This window comes from Protopterus annectens, chromosome 7.part0 (assembly GCF_019279795.1).
Source record: "Protopterus annectens isolate FY-2018-M chromosome 7.part0, PAN1.0, whole genome shotgun sequence".
Classification (NCBI taxonomy): Eukaryota; Metazoa; Chordata; order Ceratodontiformes; family Protopteridae; genus Protopterus; species Protopterus annectens.
In genome coordinates, this window is record NC_056739.1 from 1,557,522,078 (window position 1) to 1,557,543,087 (window position 21,010).

The 21,010-nt window shown below is 38.7% G+C and overlaps 1 protein-coding gene across 1 annotated transcript in view; it reads right to left on the reverse strand.

Moving 5' to 3' along the window:
• Positions 1-21,010, reverse strand: part of NUP210 (nucleoporin 210) — a 2,490,054-nt gene that overhangs the window by 1,940,756 nt on the left and 528,288 nt on the right. Inside the window, exon 6 of the mRNA XM_044078102.1 lies at positions 4,656-4,788. Coding sequence (XP_043934037.1) covers positions 4,656-4,788 — 133 coding nt within the window. The remainder of the gene's footprint in view (positions 1-4,655; positions 4,789-21,010) is intronic.

The window sequence follows — 21,010 nt, forward strand, 5'->3', positions numbered from 1 at the left end:
TGCACCCAAGAATGTTTTTGTTTGGGATGGTATTAGTCTTGACTTTTTAAATTGACTGTGTATCCCAGGGCTTGTAGTAAGCAAATGACTCTTTGTAAGTCTTTTGTCAGTTTGCTTTTGTTGTCCGCTTGTATCAGGCAGTCGTCCAGGTATGGATAAATTTGGATTCCCTGTAGCCTGCAATGAGCGATTACTGATGCCAGGCATTTTGTGAATACTCTGGGCAGTAGATAAGCCAAAGGGCAATGCTGAGAATTGATAATGCTCTGATCCTGCAAGAAATCTGAGGTATCTTCTGCAATTTGGTCGTATGGGGACGTGCAGGTATGCCTCCTTGAGATCTAGAGTTACCAGCCAACACTCCTTGCCCAGCATGGGAAGAAGTTGCTGTAGGGTCAGCATTTTGAATTTTGGGACAATGATGAACGTGTTTAAGGCGGACAGGTCGAGAATAGGTCTCCAACTTTTCTCTTTTCTTGGTACTAGGAAGAGTCTGGAGTAGAATCCTTTGCCCTGTTCTGTTGGTGGTACTCTTTCCACAGCTCTCATCTTTGTTAATTGAGCTATCTGTTTTAGAGCTTCTGTTTTCTGATTTGGAGGTAGGTTTGGCATTCCTCTTTTACTGGTAAGGTGTGGAAGTGAAACCTGTAGCCTTGGTCTATGGTCTGCAAAATCCACTTGTCTTTTGTGATATAGTGCCAATTTTTGAAAATAAGGCTAACTTTCCGCCTAAGGGTGCTGCTATTTGTTCCCTGGTAGGCGGTGTCAGAGCCAAGTCACTGTGATTGTCCTGTTGCAGTGGCAGTGGTTGTGTCTGTGCCTCGCTGGTTATTGCCTTGCCACTGGCGCCTCTGTAGGCACCTCCTCTGGATTGATTTCTGCCTCTGGAACGTCTATTCCTGCCTCTCTGAGATTTAGAGGAGTCTGGAAAGGACCAATTTTTGGAAGGCCAGTTCCTGCTAAACCTTGGGGCTGAACCTGTAAGAAATCTTTAACTGTTTGTACAGATTTTGCCTTCTCTTCCATTTTCTTCATTACTTGCTGAGCAGGAGAACCAAATAGACTGGCCTTATCCATAGGAGCATCTAACAGCTTTGCTTTAACATGATCCGGCAAGACCTGTTCTTTCAACCATGCATGCCTTCTTATAACTGTGCCAGTCATGGCTGATCTAAATGAAGCCTCCAGTGCATCATAGCCACATTTTAAAGAATGGTTACTAACCTGCTGAATGTTATTCACCATTTCTAAAACATATTTCTTATCTAAGGAGTCATCAGAGGACAGTTTCTTAGTTAACTGATCAAGCATAAACTCTTGGTATTGGATCATATGAAACTGACAGTTCAAAGCTCTAGCTGAAAGAGTAGCAGAGGTGTAGACTTTTTTACCCCATCTCTCTAAGGACCTGGATTCCCTTTCAGAAGGGAGAGGGTTTTGCTGAGGTCGGCTACTGCCTTAGGCCCCTGGGAGATAGTCTCAGGATCTGCAAGTGGGGCCTTGTATAGGTGGTGATGAGTGTCCGTACCCTGTAAAACCTATCTGGTTTGGCGGGGCTGGAGGTAAAGTATCAGGAGCAGTGCAAACATCATTAAATGCATCATCCACAACAGGCAGAACTGGAGGTATAGCTAAGGGCCTATGTTGTGGTAAGTGTAGAAAGGTCCTAAGCCTTTTTCTTGAATCTGAGAAATCTTGTCCCTGCCATTGGAATTGCTCTCTCATGGCATGTAAGGTTTCCCCACAGGAAAATTCCTCTGGTGGAGAGGCAGATGGAATAGATTCTTCAGCATCGGAATCTTCATAAGTAGAAAAAGGAGCCTCTGGATGGTCTGTAATGTCCGAATCATCAGAAGAATCATCTGAGGACACTGGCTCTGGGGGCTCTGCTCTAGGTCTCTTTTCTGGAGGCTGAGAGGCCCTGTCTGGGTGAGATTGGGATCCCCTTATTAAAGAGATGAGATCCTCTGCCAGAGTAAGCATTTGAGAACTGGAACTGGGCCTGTGTGAGGGGGCTTAACAGGCACTGATTTAGCAGTTTTGGCTGCTTTAGCCCTGGCAAAGGCCTTAATAGACATGGCTGCAGGAGGCCTAGCAGCACCACGTGCTGGGGTAGAGACATCCAAAGGGATAGTGTCTGATAATTCTATAGGAACCACATTAGTAGGCAAAACTTCAGAGGCCGATTCAACTAGGGTAGCAGGAGCCTCGGTAGTAGTCATGGATTCGGCTGAAGATTGACCCGTTTGCTCGGTTTCGGCCGAAACCGAGACACTCGCGGTTTGCTTAACCGTGGTTTCGGCCGAAACCGCGGACCGCGAGTGTCGGTCTTTTTCTTTGCATTTAACAATTTGAGAAGTCGGAGGATCCGACGGCATAATGTACGCAAAATCTGAGCCGAAAAACTGTTCAGCAAACTCCGACCGACGCCTAAGCGTTCGTCGGTTGAAGGAAGCACAGGCTAAACAGGCTGCTACGTCGTGGTCTGGGCCTAAACAAGGTAAGCAGTAAGAGTGGAAATCTTTATGAGGTATTTGTTTCCCACAAGTTAAACAGTTATTTACTTTTTCTGACATCGGCTGAGGCAAGAAAGAGTCCCCAACGGGTACTTAGCTTTTAGAAGTCTTCGGTAGTATTCGGTAGTAGTAATCTCTGGATCTGACCGACCGGCACTTGCGAACAGCTTCTGCTTCGGGCGCCACGCGGCAAGAAAGACTTAGGAAAATGGCGTCGGCTGATGCCTTTATACCCGAAGACCAGCAGAGATGACGTCGGGTGAAGTGCGACACCAGCCGAGGCCAGACCCAGACTTTGGAATCCGGCCGACCGAAGGGCTGCCTGACGACAGGACAACCCATTTGTTATGACTGCAGATGCATCCTTGAAGGACATCATCAACATTTTTACACATACAGCAAGAGGTGTTGGGATGCTCTACCCTCCCAAACATACTATAGAAAATGTGTCAATGTCCTGAGGGAAGATCTATTTTCTAAATCCTTTATTTTTATCCATACTGAAGGCATAATGATACAGCTAAGAGCAGACCTGCTAAAAGGAAAGAGAGCAGCACACTAAATTTTACACAATAAAAATACTACCAGTACAAAGTAGAAGCCAATCAAAACCTTAACCAAATTCTACAAACCTGTCAAGAAACACACAATTAGGCATCAAGTACTGATGTATATGAATAAATTAGCAAACATTGTGACAATACAAAATGGGAACAGCAGCAACCGGAGAAGAACAAGTTGCAAACAGACAAGAAAAAATGGAGCAAAAATTCATTTCTAAATAGAAATAGCCAAAGAGTTAATTAAAGAAAAGATAACAATAATGAGAAAAAAATCACAAATGGAGAAAAAAAATACAACTACACCCACTTAATGAGACTGGATACATTTGAAGATGCAACTTTACCAAGGGGAAAAAATTCATCTGAACAAAAAGGGGGAGATGAGGAGCATTATGGGAGCACTGGAGGAGTTTTAGAGCCTGGGATAGGCTTAAAGGCACAGAGCAACTGCTGCTCAAAGCTGGTTGAAGGGGACACACTGAGTCATGTAAGAACAGATATTAGGTTGGCGGTGCTGGTCAGTACCTCTGTGGTACTAACTCTTTCAGACCTAGGTATCTCCATGCAGTCATGCAACCTCCTGATTTCCTTTTTGTGGGGGATATTTATCTGGTTACTCTCAGATGGCATGTAAGACTTCAGAAACTAGGATAGAAGCCTTTTATAAGTAGGCTTGAAAGGCTTTACATCTTTGTACAGATTTTCTTCGCTTAAATTCTTGGCAAATCTCACACTAACATTATGTTCCACACCTAAAGATTAAATGCACTGGTTGTGTTTCTCCTTGAAAGAGGTTTTACATTTAGAGGTGCACTTGCCTTTCTTTGGCATTATGCCTGACACCTTCATACCAGGGGACACCAAAAGGACATTTGGTTGGAGAAAAAAAGATAGACGTTTGCCAAGCAAAAGACAAAGTCCCCAAAGGGGTACTTACCTGCTCTTTCTAAAACCATGGCCTGGCGGCCCCTCATACATTTTGCAGGCTGGTACACATGCAGCAAGAAAGAACTGAAGATGGCCAGACAATGGCCAGCAGACTAAGTACCAACCTCTAACCAAGGGTAAGTGGAAATGCACAAGGTAAAAAATGGCATCAGCCTGGCCACGACAGGAAGGTAGTTATCACTGAAGGTCTGTCCAGATATTAGACCTTAACTTGTGGCAGACTCCCCTAAAGTAATGACTCCATCAGTGAAACACACTTTGAGCATGTAATTTTTCTTTGTGAGCTGAAGTGCAATTCTTGCACACAGCCTTTTTTTCTAGCTGTTAACTCATTTGGAAACTCCCTAGGTTCATATTCAAGTACTAGGCTATGTGCCCTTGAGGGCCATTTTAAGCCTAGCCAATTTCCTTTTCAAAGATAAGAAATAAAAACCTGCACCTTATATGTCTGTGAGGGAAACGTCTTAACCATTATACCAATGCCCCCCCCCCAACTCATATAGGTTACACTGGGATTTGAACCCATACATAGGAGAACAACAGTCACTTTTGCCATACTGCTTAACCAGCTGACACCAGACCTAGTATAAACAAGCATTCATAATTTGAACATTTTAAATCAACTAACCTGTAATTTTTCCTTGCCTAATTTTTTGAACAGTATATTTGATAGAGGTTCCCACCAACAAATAAATATCACAGGCTGGCTTCAGAAGTATGTTTTCAAGGATAAGTATTCTAACCTCAGCAACAGGAACTTTCTGTAACAAAAACAACAGGGTGAAGCACACTTAAAAACGTAATTTACTAACTTCACAGAAATGTTGCATTATACTGCCCAGTCAATATCTTAATTTCATTAGCAGCTTCATTTTATTTTACTACATTATAAAACCAAGCGGCTGGAAAACTCTGAAGCCTTTGCTTTTGTTTCTTTTTGACACACTATAAACACTATTAGTCTGAAAAGATTCAAGGAATCAAAAGATTATTCTCTGCAACTGGGCAAAATCTGCTAATGCTAACTCAGTACACAATCCAATATTTGTTTATTTAATTTGTTTATCAGGTAGCTGGGCTGGTCAAAGGACCCTTTTTCACTCACAATAAAAACCAAACATAAGCACAATGTTAAAAACATACATTAAATCTCAATCGGAATATAAATAAAAAGCAAGCCCTTAATAATACCAGGATGTAAGCTTTTTAATCAGTTACTATGAGCAAGACATACCAAACAACTCAAAATCTACAATATTTTAATCTGCTCGTGCATTATACTGGTATGTGTGAGAAAACGGTAACAACGGAGATGAATAATAAACATACATGGAGTTTTATTTCAGTATTATAACACTACACAGAAAAGATTACTGAGAAGGGTAAAACAAAGAAAATTAAGAATGTCAGAAAAGTTAAATCAATATCATCAATGATGAGAAACTGATTAAAGCAAACAGAAAAAGGAAAAAAAAATAAAAAGTTCAAAGATTTGCCAAATAAACCAAAATATCTAATTGACATATTTAAACAAATGATAAAAAGGGACACCACAGAACTACCTATCAAAAACTTTATGGTTAATGATCCATGGTTAGACCTCTAAAATCAGATACTCACTGGACTGTTTTCCATATATTAATTTGCTTCTAAAACTACAGTAATCTATTTCATTTATCCTCACAGGCAAGTGGTTTCAATTTACTGGATCAGTTTTTATTTTTCTAAAACTCTACTACTGCCAATATAAACTGTGAACAATGGAGTCTCGGGGTTTCTTCTGCATTTATTTCAAGGCTATAGAATAATATTCTTACAGTTAGCTTATTTCAGAGCAGGAACTTCAATGCAGCAGATTTGAAAGTTATTTTCGTAAAATAAAAAGAAATTTGCTTGGTTGTGGTTTGTCCTCCCACCACTAGTAATGAAGCACTATCTCTTCATCTGCTTAACACCAATCTAAACTTTCAATGGTTTCTATCCCTCCCTTTACCTACAATTCTATGCACTCTGCCTTCATTCTCCAGATCTGTAGCACACTGCTTCTAAGTGGGATATAAACCTAGACATGTATGTGCAACAGCTAATGCAGTTCTGTCAGGTTGGGAAATTGTGGACAGAGATGTTGGGAAGATAAACAATTACCATGCAGATCACTATGGTACATAACTTTTAAATATGACATAATCTAATTCATCCTCCTCATCACAAGGATACAGATCCCAGTAGACCCTCCTGGGTACCATGAAAGAATCCACAGAACAACTGTGGAACTGATAGAAGACCTGGAAAGAGACCACAATTCAATTTGTAATGCCTTACAAAAATATTGAGAGAGGCCCAAGCTGCAGCAGCACATATCATCTAAAGAAGCATTTTTGAAATAAAGTCTGAGACATAGCGCTTACAGAATGAGTGGTGGGCTGTACCGTTAAACCTTTACCATTGTTTTAATAACAATTTGATGCAATCCGATAACCACAGTGATAAAGTGGCTTTGGAAACATTTTATTACCAGCATAGGATTTGAAGAATTGTGAATCGTTTTTGAAGTATTTTGCCCTATATAAATAAAAATGAAACCATTTGAGTACATCTATACACAGCAACACCTCTTCCCCTTTACTGAAATAATCTGGGAAATACTAGAATATTTTATATAGTAACTGATATTAGCTTCCAAAGTTACCTGGAACATGAAGGTGGAATTTGTTTCCAAGACCACCATATTTCTAAGGCCAAATAAGGCAAGTTTATGCATAGACCATGAGGCTCTGAAATTCTTGCCTAGAAGAAGAGCCCCCCCCCCCCCAAATTGAATTTTTATTTCATTTTCAAGAGAACATCTGAAATTTCTGCTTATTATACACCAAAGGTTAATACATGAAGTATGAAGAATAACAACTAAGTTATCTAAGATCCAAGTTACACAAAAACTAGTATTGTAGCACAAAATTACTACCAAGTCACAACAATTCAATACCGCATTCTTTTCAATATCGTATGATAATAACAATGGAATTAAAATAATCATGGTGCATGACAGAAGGATAAAAGAGAGTTCTTAATTACTGTACTACGTTAATCATAACACTTTTTACATTATTTACACCTATATACACTGGTTGTCACTCATTAAAATGTAATATATTTAAATATTAAGCTGACTGAAACCATGTTTATGGTCATTTACTTATCTAGAGGATCATACCTTATCTTTTTAAATTATGTTGTACCCTATCCCTGATTATAACCTTGAGGTAGGATTATCTATGAGTTAGTTTAATGGTAAAGTAGAGTGCAGCATTTTATGTTAGTTTATCTTTAGAATTAGGATATAATTTCAGTAAGGATTCCCCAATATTTCCTAAAATAGGACAATTTCTTTTTACTTACAGTTTTTAGTTTGTTGGCCAATACATACTTGATAGCTACATTTTTAAATTCTGTCCATGAAATTTTAGCTCTACTAAGCCAGTTAAGAGCGATATAGGATTTAATCAGTGCACTTATCGTTACTATGAGATGTTTGGATTCTAATGTATAGAAATTAGGGAATATGTTTAAAATTGCCATTTCCCATGAGAGGGTGGATTTCATATAGCCAGATTTCTCCAATTTCACTCTCAGAGAACACCATAGTTTATGGACAGTTTTGCAAGACCAGAAGATGTTAAGAGTGTCAGCAATTGTGTTCGGACAAAAGGGGCAGAGAGGTGAAAAGTTAGGGTTAATTTTATTTAGAAAGGATGGTGTATGGTAGGCATTGTTATTAATCATGATTTGTGTATAAATTAGTTTTTTATAGGGTGTGAGTTTTGTGGTTATATCTATTGCTGCTATTTTTTGTTCGTCTGTTATATTTACATCTTTGGACATCCAGTAATTTGAGTATAAAATTTCATTTTGGTACTTGTATCTCCTAATTAGATTGTAAGTATTTGAAAGCATTTTAGTTTTTTGTAATAGACAGGAGATAATTTGTTGATAGACCTGAAATTCTTGTTGATTTACGGTGATTCCTGAGGTTTTTAGGCTAACTAGATACCTTATTTGTTTGATTATCAGGCGATATTTTTTGTTTGCCTCCAGGTGTTCAATGGCATAGTCTAAAGATTTATCTTTTATTTGATAAAAGTCCCATATTGTGCATTTTTTAATAATTGGGTAATTTTCTAGATTTAACATAATATTATTTAACTTGATTTCAGGGTTCTTATGTATTGGCTGTGCCATAATTAGGGAGTTCTTTATATTTAGAATAGAAAAAAAGAGATTGAAAACTTATAACTTTGTTAATTATTATCGGATGTATATTAAGATTTCTTAGAAATTTTCTACTAAGAAAAGGGATAGCTTTTGGATTGACATTAAAAGAGGTCAGGTATTGGTAATAGATTTTTATCCAAAGAGGGAACCAAGAGGAGTCATATGGGTCATAGTGTGTTAGGCGAATAATATGGTTAGCATGAATAATATGGTTAGCATTAATAATATGATAGTATGTCTGGAACTCGGAGAGATTCAAGCCACCTTTTCCTTTAGGTAATGCAAGTTTTTTATATTTAATTCTCACATTTTTCGGATGCCACATAAATTTACTTAATGTTATTTCCATTTTGGTAAAGAAATTGTTAGTCATGAATTGACTAATGGCTTGAAATTGATGGAGGATTTTTGGGAGTATATTCATTTTTATGATTGATGCCTTGGAAAGGAGAGAGAGGTTTAATTTTTCCCACCTGGTCAGGTCTTTTGTGATTTTTGGCCAGACCGCGTACAGATTTTCTTTTGGGATTTCCTTTTGTGGGTGCATAAAGGAGACACCAATATATTTGAGTGAGTATTCTGTTTTAACTTTAGAGTCTGGAAAGAAAATCTCTTTGTGGCTTTGAGGATTTAATGGAAAAAATTTTGATTTACTTTTGTTCATAGCATAATTAGATATTACTGAGAATTTGTCGATAGAATTTAAAATTTTTATCAGATCGGTAGAAGGGTATTGAAAATAGATGTTGAGGTCGTCAGCATAGGCTGTATATTTGGTTAGTATCTTTGAAACATAGACAGAGTGATTAAATGTTTTTTGGCTTAACTTTAAGAGAAGAGCTTCTAAGTAGAGATTGAAGAGCTATGGAGAGAGAGGGCAGCCTTGTTTGGTTCCATTTATTATATGTATAGGGCGTGAATTCTTTTTGTTTATGTGTAGAGTAGTTGTGGCCTTGTTATATAGTACTTTGATCCTAGTAATAAATTCCTCAGGAAAAGCAAAGCGTTCTAATACTTTAAACAGGAACTTTAGATTAACTCTGACAAAAGCTTTTTGGGCATCTACTGAGAGAACATACTTCGGTGAAGAGTCTTTAGATGTCATATTTATTATAGCTTCTGTTGTTAATGTATTATCCCAAACTTGTCTGCCTTTCATAAATCCTAGTTGTTCTGCAGATATAATGGAGGGTATTACTTTATTCAATCTGTGGGCCAATATTGTTGCTAGTATTTTTATATCTAGATTGATTAGAGTTATTGGGTGGTAGTCATTGGGATTATTACCAGATGTGTTTGTTTTTGGTATAAGGATCATTTTAGAGTTATTTATGTATAGGTCTGAGATTCCAAAGTCTATTATATGACTGTAAACCTTGAGTAAGATTGGAACTAGTTGTTTCATAAATGATTTATAAAATTCTGCTATATATCCATCCGGGCCTGGGGATTTACCGGATTTCAATTTGGTGATGGCTAAGGAAACTTCTTCAGCAGTTATTGATGATTTAAGAAACTCTCTCTATGTGTCCGTTATATGTGGGAAGTGGAGGTCATCTAAATAGTTTTTAATTCCTATTTCATCTTCCATGGGGTGATGTCCATAAATCTCCTGATATATTCCCTCAAACACTTTTAAAATGTCTTCATCTGAATTGAGAGTTTTTCCTTTATACGTAATTTGTTTTATTGTTGAAGAGGGTGGTGTTATGTTGATTATCCTGGCTAAAATTTTAGACAGGGTTTGGGCCCATTCTGAGTATTTGTGTAGAAGTTTAATTTCAGTGAGAGAGAGCTGGTTCATATGCATTTCTTGTATTTGTTTTTGAATAGAAAGGATCCGCTTCTCTATCTCTGGATCTGGGGTAAGTTGCAATTGTAATTCGAGTTTTTTAAGATTATGTTCTAGACTTTCAACCTGGGATTTATCTTGCTTTTTGAGTATTGATGCTCTTTGTATTAGAATGCCTCTAAGTGTTGCCTTAGTTGCTGCCCATTGTAAGTCTAAGGGGGTATTTACTGTTTCTAAATTATTGTTAGTTTGTGTAAGTGTTTCTCTTACTATCTGACATATTTCTGTGTTTTTTAATAGATTATGATTCAAGGACCAGGTTATACTACATTGCTTATCAGTGTTTAGTTTGATCTCGTTTATTGTTAATTTGATTTTTGCATGATCAGATATGGTTCTGGGATCTGTATGAAGTTTTATGTCAAACTTTCTAAAGTATGTTGAGATTAAGAAGAAGTCTATTCTGGACCATGAATTATGTGGAGTTGAAAAGAAGGTATACTTACTAATTCTTGAGTCGTGTCTGAAGATTTCAAAAGGGTCTAATAATCTAAAATCTTCCATTAGATCATTTATAAGGTTTGTTAGGGCGATAGACTGCTTATTATCTTTATTATATCTGTCTAGCTCAGGTCTGATAGTCATATTCCAATCCCCCCCAATAAAATATAAGTTATTTGGAAATTTTTCTAGAATTGAATATATATCGTAGAGGAACTCCATTTGATGCAGGCAAGGGGTGTACACGTTAAGTATTAAAATATTCCTATTAAAAGAAGGGAGGGAACAATCTAAATAACACCACCTTCCATTTGGGTCATATTCACTTGTTATTATATTGCCTTTGAAGGAGTTTTTAACTATTATTGCTACACCCTTAGAAGCAGTATCGTTACCAGCAGCTATACTTGCTTTTATCCAATTCAGTTTTGTGTCTTTTAACCATTGAGAATTAGACATATGTGTTTCCTGTATAAGCATTACCTCAGCATCTGATTTGTATATTAAATGTAGGATTAACTTTCTTTTCTTAATATTCTGGAGACCTTTAACATTCCATGATTCCAGAGAGATCATTTTTCTTTTTTATTTGCTACTTTTTGGTTTTGGAAACTAATGTAGAAATTCAGCTGTGTTTTAAATCTGGTATGTGTGTGATAGGTATGTTCGAGTATATGGTAAGGGTAGAGTACTGAGATAAATGGTAATAATATACGGGTCCATGAGTGACAACCATCCCCCCCCCGCAGAGCCCTCCCGTGCCTAACCACTAAGCTCCTTTTGTCTGTGAGAGGTAATAAGAACATATTTACAAACCAAACTATATTACAAAAACCTATTTTCTTTCTAAGATCCATCAGACTTCCAGCACATTCCTATATTTCGTGCCTGCAATCATTCTCTTTATAACCATGTGTTATGTATTAGTTATGATGACTTCCTTGATAAAGTTGGGGCAGTTCAAGTGTGATATTTAGACCTTGGCTCAGACTAGTATCTAGAAAGAAAATAATTATTTTTTATAACCTCTAGCTTATCCACACTATTATGATTTTAGAGCCCTTTAGGGCATGAAGATGGTCAAAATTTCTGTTATGACTATTTCAGTACACATTTTCCACTTCTTTTCTTCCATTTTCTTAACAGTTGAGATCATCCATTACCAGAGTCAGATATTTCTTAGTGTTAACAACGGGTTAGTTTTTACACCTATATTAACATTTTTCGTACTGTTATAGTTGAGAGCATTACATAGAGCAGCCTACGGTATCCTACCTTTATCCCTTAATTGCATCCTTGTATATACATTCATTCTGCATCCTGAAGGTATTCACTCATAGTCTAGTAGACATTCGGATAAAGGTAGAACCCAAAAAGGAGTCTATAGTTAAAGAGTTTTTACAAGTATAGGCTTAGACGTGGATTACTTTGTTTTGGAATTGGGTATAGGAGGGTCCACTGTAATTCATATGCTATATTTCCCTCTTTTGTTTCCATGTATTGGAGGGATCTTACTGAGCATGGCTGTTGACTCAAGGTTTCTTCTCTATTGTCTTAGTAATCAATTATACTTGAGTAGATAGCATGTCTTCGATAGATGGTACAGTGTGAGCCAGCTCCCTGCTTCTATTTGTGTTGTGACATAATTACTTAATCCTTAATGGATACTCTAAGCCTTCTTTGCGAAGATCTGAGCTATTAAACCTTTTGTGGTATTTATTAGGAAGAGGGTCAAACTACTCTTAAAAGATAATTATTCCTGTTGTCTGCTGTCCAAATGTTACGTTCTTGAGTGGGGAAGATGATCTAAAATTAAAAGCAAGATACTATTCACTGATTATCAGAATATCCTTTCAGTGACATGTAGTTGTGTATGCATGCGTGTATATGCATGTTTGCGTGTGTGTGTATGCATGTGAGTGCTTGTGTGTGTGTGTGTGTGTGTGTGTGTGTGTGTGTGTGTGTGTGTGTGTGTGTGTGTGTGTGTGTGTGTGTGTGTGTGAGTATGTGTGCTTGAGTGTGTGTATGTGTAATGGTACATTGCCATTACTAGAATTACCTTTAAATCTGGTCAAGCATCAGAAATATGTACTAACATAAGGTAATGATTTGGTAACCTTATTACATAAATCTAATTTTACTACCGAGTATGTCATGTATTTTGAGACCCAGATAGAAAAAAGAGTCTAACTTTGAAACAGTCAAGACATCCCCCTGGGCTATCCTACCAATACTTGGTTCCCTGGTAAGATATAGTGCTTCTTATGGTGACATCCATTGGTTGTGACAGCAGAATCTAAACGTAGCACACTTCAGATCTTGGAATTCCAACTAGTTATTGTGGAGTAAACCAAACGAGTGTCTCTGTGTGCAAATACCAGGAAATTGTTCAAATTATATAAAACTATTTATAAGTTAGTGAAAAAAGTGGGGGAATTTGCTTGCTTGTGCGACTTCATGCATATCCCTTTCATGAGTTGCTTAACACTCGTCATTGCTTCCTTGTTCAGCGCATGCTAAAATAGGATTCACTTAATAGTTAGTTCCAAGCCACGCCTCTGAGTACAGGGTTATGATTCCACTTTAACAAGTTTGGTAGAAGAGCACGGAGAGTCAGGTATGCGTAGCATATTGAATATTGGCCTATTTACACTTGAATGAGAAATATACTGGAGATGGTATTTGCTTATTTAGTTGACCACTGAAGCTATGATCTATATGTTAGTTTTGGGTATTTCCTTGGAGGACAACTGATGCACAGCGATCTTTTAGCATCTGTGTCACATTTTACTGGATCTAAACCACAGACCGACTCACAGCGTAAGTAAGCGAGTGACATGCTCATTTCGTTATTCTTGTATACACAATATAGCTGCTATATATGTCGTTTAGTTCCGGTGATGAGTACAACGCTATTCCCCCAAAAGTAAGAAAGGAAGCTTCTCCTTGAGATTGAAAACCTCATTGAGTGTGTGCAGGTTCTTTAACTGGTTGTTGTCTTAGCTCCGCTTAAGCACATACTAGATACGAGTAGGAAGGAGACAGCAAGCCGCTCAGGATGGGTGCGTGTTCATAGTTGATCGACTGAGATTCCAACGATTCTACTGAGTCAATATCCAGGGCAATTGAGTATTGAAATGTTTATTTATTGTGTTGGGTTCAAAGTCAATTCAAGATATAATATTTTTGTTCTTAAGGATCTTTACGACATATAAACTTCCAAATGAGTTGTAGATTGAGTTTGTTTGGGGCCATATAAAACTTTTCAATGCAAGAGAGATGGGCAGATTTATAATCTTATTGTTAAGCTATTATTCAAGCCAGTATAAATGTAGGTTAGGAATTCTATCTGGTTTACTTCATCATAACGAGGAGTGTGTAGCGCGCTTATTTACATTTCTTTCGGATTCTTTGCATTACTTCCTCTTTTTCCTTTCTCTCTTCTCTTCCCCATCTCCCTTCCTCTTTCTCTTTGACCCGGATGTGTTTGCGAAGTCAGAGTGCAAGGTTTGAAAGCTTGAGTATGCGGTCTAGGCCCAACTATGGAATTTTAGGATGCTAAAAGAATGATTAGAACTTAGACTCAGTTCTTGACTTATTATGTACCTTATTGCAACGACAAAGTGTGTCGGGTGATCATCGCTGGGCAAAGATCAGCTGTCAGAATGATATTAAGCCATATTTGCAGGTAATTCTTTGAAAGCAGCAGTAAATATAGATTTGGCCTCCTGGACAGAATTTATTGCATAATTCACGTTGTTATGTTGGAAGCAGAGGACTGCCGGGTACTTCATTTGGAATTTAATGTTCTTGTTTATCAGGTAGCTGCAAAAGGGTGATAAAACTTGTCTTGATTGCTTAATTGGGAGTGGAAGGTCTTGTGCTATAGTTATTTTATAACCGTTCCATGTGATGCTTTTCTTTTTTTTGGCATTCATTATTACAGAATGAGTATGATCTGCATTTAGGATTCTAGCATAGACTTGCCTTGGGATATCAGATGATTGGGATTTTCTAAGTTTTCTAGGCTAAAAATGTTGGCTCCACCACAGAAGCTGATTAAAGGGAGGAAAGTGCAAGTATGTTTCAAAACAAAATGCAGTTTCCACTGGGGAAGCAGGCTTCCTAAACAGGGGCTGGAAAGAAAGGTCTTACAAACCTTAACCAAAGCTAATATTGAAATCTGAAGCCTAAACAAGGTCCCAGACACAGGGGCTGCAAAGGCAACACACTTGCACAAGCATTCTACAATTTACATGTGTTATCTAGCTCTGAAGAGGTGTCATAAGCCTCCTGAACCATCTTCTATGGCAGCTTCTCTGTAGGTTCCTTGTTCCTGCAATAACTCAGTTAGAGCGTCTTCTGTGTGGCGACATGCGTGAATGGGCGTTCCTTCGTTGAAGGTTGTGCATTAGGCCCGGCAAGCCAGCACGTCAAAATCTACTGCCAATCATTAGCGGACCGGAGTTCTGCTGTGGCGACCCCTAACCAGGAAAAGCCGAAAGAAACAAACAAGTTGGATGAAGACCTGGCAGATACCATAGCTGGCCTAAACCAACTAGGTTCATATACCATAGCTGGCCTAAACCAAATAGGTTCATAGGTGTTTACTAGGCTAATGACCACAAGGGCTTTTTAAGCGCAGTCATGCATTCCAAATCTCTGACAAGTTCTGGTACCCCTGATAAGTGTATACAGGGGCTCGGGAAATGAACCATTTACAGGCTGCCTGTGTCCATTAGAGACCTAGGAAAGTCATCCCTGGTTTGGCACCTATTATGCATCGAATTGTCCAAGTTACACTTGAACTGGGTTAGGGAGGAACTCTGCTTCACACGAATAGGAAGCCTGCTCCAGAGAAGTTGTCTCTGGGATGTATAACTGTCTCTCCAGCAGGTCTCATTTATATCACAGGCAAGGTTTAAGTCTTTAGAATATGTAATTCTAGTGCGGTTTGTTTTGGAGATATGTAGGAGGTCTATTAGAGTAGGCTCTGATAAGTCCATGTGTGCCAGGCATTAATCTCCCATCAACAGCCTGTAGGAGACAGAATACAGGGTACGGCCTTGAGGCAGTCTGCATAGGTCATGTTACTTACTCCCTGTATTCTTTTAGTGAGGAACCTCTGTGAATGTACCTGGTTAGGTACACAACAAAGGGGACACTGTATTCGATGACAGGTCTGATGAATGCCAAATACAGTGCAACGATGACTTCCTTAGACCTAGATGCCATACCTTTATTTATAAGTTGCACAACATAGAATGATTTCCTCACTATTGTACACATATGATGGTTAAAGGCTAGATTACTGCCTGTGTGTGTCCCCAAGTCCCTGACTACTGGGTCAAGTCCTAGGGGTGTGTTGTCAATATATTTACCAGGGCTGGATGACTTCTGAAGGATACTATTTTGCATTTCTTGGCATTTAGTTTTAGTCCATGACTCTGGTACAAGTTGTTTATCTGTGTCAGCCTTTCCTAGAGAACATCTGTCAGTGGGTGATTCCATAACAGCTCCTAATTTCCAATCATCTGCAAATTTAGTCAGCCAGAGACCAGTGACATTGGCCTTGACTTCAAAAAGTAAATGCCAAAAAGGAGCGGCCCCAGTACTTATCCCTGAGGGACTCCCCTTGTGACTGGCCTCTTTGTAGAGGTGGACTCCCCAGTTCTAATTCCTCTGATGCGAGTGTTTTAGGAGAGATTTCTCATAGGATTTCACTCTACATTTAAATGGTCTGCTGATTGAAAATGGCACAATGTGGACAACTGGGTATTTGGGCATATCATGTTCTGGACCCAAGGAAAGGCACAAAGCTATAGGAGCCCCCTTTGCAGCATTTGCTTCCTACACCTAATGCCACAGTCAACCTTACTCCCTGCCATCTACAATTCAAGATATGCAAAAGAAAAAAAAAACAGCTATATAAAAATAAGACACTTCCCCAACAGGGTACTCATCTGTAAGCTCTGTCTTCAGACCAATCCAACAGACTGAAGACACAACCTTCATACTAGAAATACTCCACAATCTGTGGCAAGAAAGAACTAAATATAGCATCAGCAGGCAATCATTTCTACCACTGACTCCTTCACATTGGTGGGGCAGGGAGTTCACCAGACCTACAGGGGAAGGTGAAAGCTCCAGTATTTGGGCCACCCATTGGGTTTCTGCAGACACGAATCTGAAGAGTCAGTATTGCAACTGTGAATCAAAAAGAACCTTCCCTGGCTGAATCTGGAAACAGCTGACTTATGGTTCTTTGATAAAATAGCTCAGGACCATATCAAATATTTATGTCAGATGATCTAGTACTGCAGAAAGTGGAGCCAAAAAAAGGGATCCAACCCATATTCTAAGCACCCCCAACTGAAAACATGTCAATCTACTTTTGGAAGTTTTTCTGGTACTGGGTTTCTGGAAAGACAGAAGGCTATGGATGACCTTAGGTACAGAGAACATACCACCATTTGTGATTCAAGTTCTCAACTGTCCAGATTTTCACAGAATATCTGGAATGTTTGGCTCAGACGTTTGGTCTGTTCCTCTTAAAATTTGTGGTTTTCTGGCAAATCAGTGAGAAATTAATTCACTAAATAATGATAACCATTTGAGTTTCAGTCTTCCTATCTTTCAGGAAACGCAAGGCAACACAAAACATTTTATTCTAGCAACTTTCTAAGATTATACAAGCAATGTTTAAAATGTGTATCTTGTTTTGGGCCTTTGTCCCCCCAATAAATTGTGACTTTTTCCAGATTTCTTTTGCTGCAAAGTTGAGAGATTTAGCTGAGTATCAAGTGGATTTTACAAGGAGCTGACAGCTTCAAGGGAAGAGAAGTTTAGTGCTGCGTATGCCAAATCTGTTTGCACTGTGGGGTCTACTTCCACAGAATGTAGATGTATTAGTGATACAGGGGTCTATATTAGAACGTTAACAAGTCAGAAGAGCGAATGCCCTTATGTTGACACAACACAACCAAAATGACCAAATCTTGAATGGCCAGAACAGCGATTTTTTCCCCAGGGAAAAAAAATCGCTAGGCCATTGTTGGGACTTTGCCATTTCCTCAACTGTAGTGCGATCTCAGAGTTGGTATGTTTAATTAGGGGGGTGTGGGGGTCTGCCTTTTTTTTTTTTTTTGGCCCAGTGATCCCCCCCCCGGGGGGGCGGGGATCGCTGTTCTGATCATTCAATATTTAGTTGTTTCGGTTAAGCTGTGTCAACATAAGGGCGTTTGTTCTTCTGCCCTGTCGATGTTCTAATATAGACCCCCGATACGGTACTGTGTTGTACTTTAAAGGGAGGTGGACGCTGCAGTCCTGTAAATGTCCTCTTTTGGAGGAGACACCTAATAACTATGAACCTGTTAGTTTGCCATCCATTCTCTACTGCAATATTACTAGCTTATTTTTTTTAATGTAACATAGCCAATTTATTATTCAAGGGCAACAGGCACTTTATTTTATAGATGAAATAATGAAATATGAAGTGGTTTGCTAGCAGCAACCTCTTCATTACTTACAGATCTCTTTAATGTGGAATTATTTAGATGACTTTTACATCTGCAGAGATTGTGCCTATTTACTGATATCGGTAGATTGTAATGACCGAAGTTTGAGTAGACTTTTAAGATGGAAATGTTCTGAACTGAGCAATTTTGTCACTACTGTTTTCATACATTTTGTTTCATTGCTTACTGGAAAAATGCTCAAAACAATAAAGTTAAAACATGCCCCAAGAAGTGTGCTGTATTATATAAGGAATATAATTTAATACACTCAGGAAGGTGACTCAAAGAACACATGCATGTTTGCATGGTCCTAAATGTGTGCAAGAGGCCTATGATTTGAAAACAACCCAAAGATAAACTTTATTCACCAGAAAAATGCTCAAAACAATAAAGTTAAAACATGCCCTAAGAAGTGTGCTGTATTATACAAGGAATATAATTTAATACACTCAGGAAGGTGACTCAAAGAACACATGCATGTTTGCATGGTCCTACATGTGTGCAAGAGGCCTATGATTTGAAAACAGCCCAAAGATAAACTTTATTCACCACTGGCCAGATGCATTTTCTTTGAATGTGGGTTTCAATGCTGTTTCAATGAATGTGAGTTTTAAGGGCAGATTTATTTATTTACTGACATTTGGTAACTGGGAAAGTCCAACTGGATCAAGGGACCCATTTTCAGCAGAGGCCCGGGGAGAAAAGCTCCAGTACAAACATTAGCAGATAATACATTAGATACAAGAAAGATCATAATATTGCTTCAAGATGCAATCAGATACTTTAGAGAATACAATATTTTAATGCATCAGTTTAAAGGGTATATATCTTACAAATATGTATTACACAAAGAAGTAGTGAAGACAGAATGTCTGATAGGGATTAGTGGGGAAATGGATTAAATACTTTATAGGAATAATATCAGAAGAGATGGAGAGGTTTGAGTGAAGTGCAATAGATAGGAGGAAGGGCATATGTGTTAGTATGTGGTGTTTAGAGAGTTGGGAGTTGAAGTAGAAAGGTTGGTGGGGTGTTTAAGGAAGGGTAGTGATGAAGTGGTGGGGGGAGATGATGAAGTGGTGGGGGGAGATGGTGATGGGGTGAGTGTTAAGCTTGACAAGGACAGGTCCAAGAGTTGTAGAGGTAAGTTCTTTAGACCGAGCTTGACATTTTTGGGCTGTTCAATTCTGGTAATGTTATCTGGGAGGTTGTTCCAGAGTTTAGCTATGGCATAAGAATACAGACACTCACCAGCTCTTTTTTTTAAGTTTGCATACGTCTGTAAGTAGCTTATTATTTGAGCGAAGATTTCTAGTGGGACAGTAGGTGTGGAGGATGCCTTTTAAGACTGGACAGCTATCAGGCTTATATATTATTGTATGTGCTGTAGTTAAGATAACGGGGGGATTCCAACCAGTTTAGTTTCTTGAGAGCGTTGCAGTGATGGGTACGCTAGGGTGAATTGGTGGCGAATTTTGCAATTTTACAGTAACAAGACTGAAATTTAGTTTTGAGAGAGGCATGCAGGTTACTAAAGATAAATTGTAATGCTAAATTGTGAGACTGTATTGCTTTGTTTAGCAGATGTCAGTGTTTTGTGGTATAAAATTAAAATAAAAGTTTTAAATGAAATCCAAATAATTATTGTAGAAGTAAAGCATAAAGCAGTATGCACATTACAGTGTTTATGGTAAATGGGGAGAAATAGCCAAGTAATGGGACACTGGAATGCCTGTGGGGGGGCCGCATTTAACCATGATTTTTGTGATGGGGGAGCAAATTCAAAGACAGCCCTGGGCAGCACAAACTTAGCTACGCCACTGCATATCTGGTCTTGTAATTACAGTGAATGAGACTGATTCATGGTACGATCTTACCAGGGAGGACATCTGGGGGAATACAATGCTCTCCCATATTAGTGAGTACTATGTCCAGGACATTTAAGCCTCTTGTGGGTGTGCTGACTAGTTGTTCTAGAGCATTTGCATTGACATAGCCAAGAGCCTCTTAGCTAGCATGCTTGTGGTCATGTATGCTTCCCAGTCGATGGTAGGATAATTAAAATCACCCATGAGTAAGGTGTTGGGCTGTATGGCAAGCGACTCCAGTATGTCAGGTTATGTGGTATGTATTTCCTGCTTCATGGTGGGGACCTATAGCTAGCTATGATGTAGCAGAAGGCTTTGCCTATAGTTAACTGAACATGGAGTAGCTCAAGACAGTCAATGTTTGACCAGTCTCGAGGTGTGCTTAAATTTAATGAAGATGGATACACTTTCTCCTTTGGTTCTTTCAAGCTCAGTTTGTGGTCTGAATGTATGGAAAGCACTGTAGCCCTGCACAGCCAGGATGCCTTCCGCACCTTTGAACCATGTCTCAGTGAAGGCATACACGTCAGCATCTTCCAAAGTGACAAGTGCGTCCAGGAAGTAGAGTTTCTTGTTTAAACTCCTAGCATTAAGCAACAGTATACTGAGTTTATCTAAACGGTTTTGTTATATTGCGAGGTTGGTTATTCTGACACTGCCAAAAAAAGGTACAATTAGGGGAGACTATTGCCTTTGCCAGTATCCAAAAGCCTAGAGGAGATGGGTGCAGACCATCTCTGGCAAAGCAGTGTGGCCTGTCGACCACGTTTTCCAGGGCTAACAGATATTGGATCCCCTTAGAATGACACCAGAAGCTAAGCCAACTGTCAAAGCCAATCATTTTTTTTTGTATTATGGCATCATCCTTGGAGAAGGTAGAACGCTGTTTAAGGCTAGGCTTGTACCTGTCTGTGACACACAATCTGAGAGCTCAAGTCATGTCTCTTCATACAGTCCAGTGAGGAATGTCTCAAGTCATTCACCCTCACATGGACTATGACGGAGTCATACCGGTACTTGCTGTTGAGTGACTTGA